The following is a 5,883-nucleotide window of genomic DNA, read 5'->3' as shown; positions in this document are numbered from 1 at the left end:
GGATGGCAAAGGCAGCGGGTCGGGCCTCTCCCGCTGCTCCAGTTCTGCTGCGCTGGGTGGGGCTCGGAGGCTGAGATACATCACGTCGCTCTGTGAGTGTGTGCGTGTGTGAGGGGAGAGAGAGAGAGAGAGAGAGAGAGAGAGAGAGAGAGAGAGAGAGAGAGAGGAGAGGGCGATGCGCGGTGCGTGGTACCGGATATCCTACCCGGGAGAGCGAAGGAGAAGGACGCCGAGGGTATCAGAGCACCCGCGTGAGAGTGAGAGAGCGAGACACTCCCCAGAGAGCTCGCCTTGAAACTGGATATACATACCAGGCATCTTTCATTTCATACCTTCGCGGGCGTGGCGTGCGATCGCGGTGTTTGAGGTAGTAGCTCCAGGGCTGAAGGGACGTATCTGCGAGGGGCTTCTCACTTGACTTACGCTGTTGTGTTAGATGATCAGCAGGGAACGAGTCCAGAGAGGAAGGACACTTTCCAGTTCCGCGACTCACAGACTGGATGCGTGTTCGTCTCAAGGGCTCGAACTCGATCCAACATCGGCTAGGTTATTGGTACGGTTAAAGTGAGTGGAGAGACGTACGCTCTGAGTAAGGTTAGGACGGCTTGAACAATTTCTGTTGGCTGAACTAGGTTAGGATGGTTTAGTCCTGAACGGCGGTTGCGGCGTCTGGATTGAGCCTTTCTCCGGGGTGAGACCTGGGTGGCCGACGTCGGACGTTGCAGCCCGCCATCCTTTTGTCCATTCCAGTTAGCCGGCGTGCGTCGCCGAGTCGCCGTGCGTCGCCGAGCGCATGTGACGGCGGTTCATTAGGTGGCTGCATCCACAATCCTGCTCTGCCCTGCCTTGCCCTGCCCTGCTCTCTCGTTTCCTGTTCGAGACGGACTGCTGATCAGCCAGATGGAGCCAGATGCGGTCAGATGCTGAGCCGCTTTTCCGTTCAGACAGTTGTTGCGGTAAGAAAAAAAATAGCTTAGCTGCTTGTGCGTTTTTAATAAGTTTCTCTTCCCGTTTTTTCTGTTTTTCCTTTGAATGTGTTGGTTCATGCGGTGGAGGGAGAAATGAACAATGGTGGCGTCTGATTTCACAAAATAGTGTATTTTGCCATGTTTTTACCAAAATCAAAGGCAACAAATATATTTACAAAAAAAATATAACATTACGATTTATTGTGCATGGTATGAATCAAACATCTAAACAAGCAATAGTGGGCGAAAACCCCCAAACATCGTAAAACAAAACATCGCATTGTAAAAAAGAGGGATTTACAAAACAAACAGGAGTTAGGCCAGTGGACAGTACTAGAAGAGAGCTTACCAAACACCAAATTTGACCAAAGAAGGTCAAACATACAATGTACAGAAAGTCCTAAGCCACGGCGGAATAACTTTGCCATGACCGCCGAAATGCTTAGAACTACTTCGTCTCATCTTGTCTTCTGACTAGCACCGTATCAAATAACGAATTTCTAACAACATCTTTGACAAAATCAAGTTACGTTTGTACACTCCTGCAATCGTTAGGTTAACAAATTTTCTTTGTGGTAAAAACATACCGGTGTGTGCAGATGGAAAAAGGCTAGCGAGTACTAGAAACAAAACTATTATTTTGCACTCATCGGTGTGACAAAACGGGGAGAAGAAAATTAAAATTAACACAAGGGGCGGTGAACACACTGTCCCCACACTATCCTAACTATCTGTTTCTACGCGAGGCTAATCACAGAAAGATTTGTTGGTCGGCAGTTTGTGGTGTAGTGGTGGCCTGCCGGGCCATCCCCAAGGGCTCCTCGGACGCCCGCCCTGGCCGCCCTGGCCTCGCCGCGGCTCGGCAGAACACGTTTGGCGGCGGGCCCGCAGGGCGGGCGGGGCGGGGCAGCGCGGCCACACCCAGCAACCTGCCCGCTGTCCCCTCGGGCAGTGCTCTGGATTCCCTTGTCGACGAGACAAGCGAAAGTGAAAAGAAGGAAAGTGATCTGCGCTGCCCGGCCGGCAGTCCTGGCCAGCAGTCCTGGCCGGCAGGCCTGCGAGGCGCTGGCAGTGCTGGCAGTGCTGGCAGTGCTGGCCGCCCGACCGTCCTGGCGCTGTGCTGCGCGGTGCTACGCGGTGCTGCGCGGTGCTGCGCGTTGCGGCGCGGTGCTGCGCTGCTGGTTGGCACTGATCCCCGCCGTTCCCGCCGCGCCGAGCCGATCAAGTGTTGCTGGCCGGCGAGTCCGGCGGTGATGATCTCTCCTCCTCCCGGTCCGAGTCCTTGTCCGAGCGCCGCGGCCCTGGGGGCGGCGACGCGGTGCACGGCCGCGGGTGGGGCGACGCCGACCGCCCGGAGTACGCCGACGACGCGGAGGATGACCTCGACGAGAAGTCCTTGCTACTCGACGAGTCGCGCTGCTTCTTGTCGACGAGGGAGAGCGGCGTGCCGGCTGGGTCGGCGCCGTTCAGGTCCCGGTCCCGGCCGTCACGGCGCGGCGGCGCGGGGTAGAGGTGGCCGTGGTACCCCATGGGCAGCAGCGACCGCTGCAGCGGCAGCACCATCCTGCCGTCCGCGCTCACCTTGCCCATGAAGGAGCGGATCTCCTCGAAGTAGGACTCGTCACCCACGCCGGGCGCACCCGGGGACAGGCCGGGCTGCAGCACGGCGGCGGCGGAGCGATCCCGGTCGTCCAGGATGGTGGGGCCGTCCGTCTCGTGCTTCTTGAGGTGGCGGTCCAGGTTGGTCTGCTGGCCGAAGCAGCGCGCGCACAGCGGGCACTTGAACGGCTTCTCCTTGTGGTGGATGTTGCGGACGTGCCGCTGCAGGTTCGACGAGATGCTGAAGGAGCGCTCGCAGAACTTGCACTTGTAGGGCTGCTCGCCCGTGTGCGTGCGGAGGTGGCGCGTCAGGTTGGCGGAGCGCGGGAACACCTTGCCGCAGAACTTGCACGAGTACCTGTCCTTGAGCTTGCCGCTGGGCGTGGTGGCCGGTGCCGCCGGGCCGCCGTCCGCCGGGAAGGACTTGGAGGTGGGCGTGGGCGGCGCGGGCGGCGTGGGCGGTGGTTGCAGTGCGGGGTGGAAGGCGCTGGGCGCCAGCGGCGACCGGTCGTGGTGGTTCAGGAGGCTGGCGCCGAGGAAGTGGTACGGCCGCGGGCCGCCGGGGTACGCCGCGGGGTGGCCGTCCGGGTAGCCGATGGGCAAGCGGGGGCCCTTTTCGCGGTACATGGCCTCCAGCATGTAGGGGTGCAGCGACTGGTGCGGAAACACGAGCGGGTACGGCGACGGCCTCGGACTTTTCAGACTGACGCTGCGTGGGCTCTTCGGGCTGCGCGGACTGCTGAGCGGGGACTTCCCTCGAAGATGTTCGTCGTCGTCCTCGTCGCCGTCGACGTCCAGGTCGCGCTCGTGGTCGTCCTTGCCGCCGACGGAGAGCGGCGACGGCGACCGCATGATGACGTTCTGGTTCTCGTCCTCCAGGGGCCGCCCCCGCTGGTAGTCCTTCTTGTGGTCGACGCGGAGGTCGAGGGGCTGCTCGTCGCCGTGGCCGTCGCCGTCGGGCCGCGCCGCGGGCGACATGTGCGGCGCCTCGGCGTGCTGCGGCACGGCGGGCTCGGACGCGTCGGCGCGGTGGTGCCGGGACAGGTCGAAGGGCATCATGTCCTCGTGGGGGTCGCCGTCGCCGTCCGCGCCCGCCGCCTGGCCGCCGTTGGCGTCCTTGGCCGGGTGCGGCGGCGGCTCGGCGGGGTACACGGACGCCTGCTTCGGCGACGAGCTGCCGCCCGACGCCATCAGCATCTTGCGCGGCGAGGAGTCCTTCTCGCGCATCGTCACATGCGGCAGCGAGCCGAGCCGGGGGTACCAGTCCACGGCACTCATTGAAGTGCTCAGCCGGCCTCCTGCAACAGACAAAAGGAACAATTAAAGGGTGAAAAGAAAATAGGAGTTGGTTCACACCGAGCTCACACACAGATCATCGCCTATCGGTTCGTGCGCGCAGGGGCTGCACTGCAGGGCGACGTGATGGCCCAGTGAGCTATTTGCTCCGAAACGTGTTGTTTCTTTTTTTTGCGAAATGGGTGCCGTGGGGGCCGCCGTGCGTTATGAGGCAAGAGTAAAGTGATGTGCGCGGCGCCGCGGCGGTGACGTGGCCGCCGCGCCGCGCCACTGCACTGTGATTGCCGGCCGGCAGCCCCTGGCGAGGCATTTGCATACCGCTATTAGTGGCCACGCCGACTGGGGACAAAACGATTACTTGTCTTGCGAGAAAAGAGAGCGCGCGCGCCACTGTATGTTCCCTCCGAGATCAAGTAGAGGTGTTCGGCGAGCGAAAAGGCGGGAAAAAAAGAGCGGGGTGTCCGAGCCGATCAAACGTCCACCTGCATGACAAGGCTATCGGAAGCGGTGTAATTAGTGGAGGCAGGGAGCGGCGTTTCTGCCGGAGGATGGGATAACCACATGCTGCGGAGGGCTTTTTTTTCTTTTTTTCTTTTTGCTCTCGTTTTCCAGCGCGGCCGGCGCGAAGAATGAAGGTGAATTGACGTGATGCTGCCACAATGAAGCGTGCATGCGACATGCAGCGCCTTGTGCGGCACAAAGCGTCGGCCAGGCAGGCAGCCAGCCAGCCCGGGGCGGAGTGGATCGGGGTGCGAGGTCATGAGGCAGGGATCGGTCCGGATCGGGACGACGGCTTGGGACTTGGGGAGAGGATCGTGGAGATGAGGTAGAGGACAGGATCCTGGAGGTGACGTCTTCAAGGTAGGGAGAGGGCTGAATGGCGGTGGACTCGGCACCGCACCGTAGAAAAAAGGGGAGGGGGGGCAGCCTTGAGTAATTAGGGTGAGCGCACCTGTCGCGAAGGGCAGGCCCGTCACGTTGCACTTATTGCCGCGCTGGCCGCGCAGTGCCGCCACGATCCGTTCAGCCGCCTGCCCCCTCCCCTCCTCCCCCTCCTCCTCCTCCTCCTCCCCGCCCCGCTCCGGGTCAGCGATGCAACAATAATTCGTCTTCCTCTGCGGCCGCCGCAACGTGCGTCCGTCTGGCGGGCCGCCGCGGCATCTCAATCAAAATTAATTTTTCGCGCTCTCCTCCACACACGACTCCGACTCCCACGACGGCGGCGGCGTGGCGCGCAGTCCCGGTGCGCAGTCCCGCCCAGAAAGACTCGACATTTATATCCATTTCGGAGTTTCCTCACCGTTCGCTTCGTTTCAATCAAGCCGCGCAAGAAAAAGGGGACAGCAGGCAGACCGATTCCGAGATTTCGTCCCTCTGTCTCTCTCGCACTCACGAGGCAGCCTCCATCGGTGCGACGGCTCTCGGCATCGGTCGCCGCCGGCTCGCGGGGAGCAGCGTGTTAATTGGCGCCGTTTTTAAACGCTTCATAACTGGAGCAAGACGTCCGTAATATGCCACGCGTCAGACACCTGCACTGCCCGATTAACAGCTTATTTTTCTTAGACAAAAAAGGTCGGCATGTGGCTGCACCGCTTGTCGCGCAAGAGCGTCCCGTAATGAAGGACGGCTGGAGCGTCGATCGGGGGGAGAGAGAGACAGAGAGAGAGAGAGAGAGAGGGGGGGGGGGGAGAGGGAGAGAGAGAAAGAGAGGGAGAGAGGGAGAGAAAGAGAGAGAGATGGGAGCCTGGGCACGCCGAGGCGGCCCGCTTCAGGCTGCATCCGAACGGTCCATCTCTGTCGCGCTCCCGGTGTACCACCGTAGGCGTGCGAGAGAGACAGAGAGAGACACCAATTAGGCCTATTCATTCATTAACGCGGCGCTGGAAAGGTGGTGCAACGCGGGGAGGCGGCGCTGCTGCGATAGACTGGAATCGAAACGAGAGCGAAGCCGCGAAGCCGCGAAGCCTGCCGACGCATAAAACCGGGACGCCGAGAAAAGCCGTCTCTGCTTCTCGCGCGG

General features: G+C 61.0%; 1 protein-coding gene across 1 annotated transcript; it reads right to left on the bottom strand.

The window, feature by feature from the left end:
• Positions 1 to 2,189: 2,189 nt before the first annotated feature.
• On the bottom strand, positions 2,190 to 3,845 carry LOC117652605 (MDS1 and EVI1 complex locus protein EVI1-A-like). The gene has a single exon (XM_034397647.1). The coding sequence runs from the start codon at positions 3,843 to 3,845 to the stop codon at positions 2,190 to 2,192; it is 1,656 nt and encodes a 551-aa protein (XP_034253538.1).
• Positions 3,846 to 5,883: the final 2,038 nt, after the last annotated feature.

The sequence above is a fragment of the Thrips palmi genome, unplaced genomic scaffold (assembly GCF_012932325.1).
Source record: "Thrips palmi isolate BJ-2018 unplaced genomic scaffold, TpBJ-2018v1 HiC_scaffold_10, whole genome shotgun sequence".
Classification (NCBI taxonomy): domain Eukaryota; kingdom Metazoa; phylum Arthropoda; class Insecta; order Thysanoptera; family Thripidae; genus Thrips; species Thrips palmi.
Note: the sequence above shows the minus strand (reverse complement) of the source record. Positions and strands in the feature narration are given on the sequence as shown.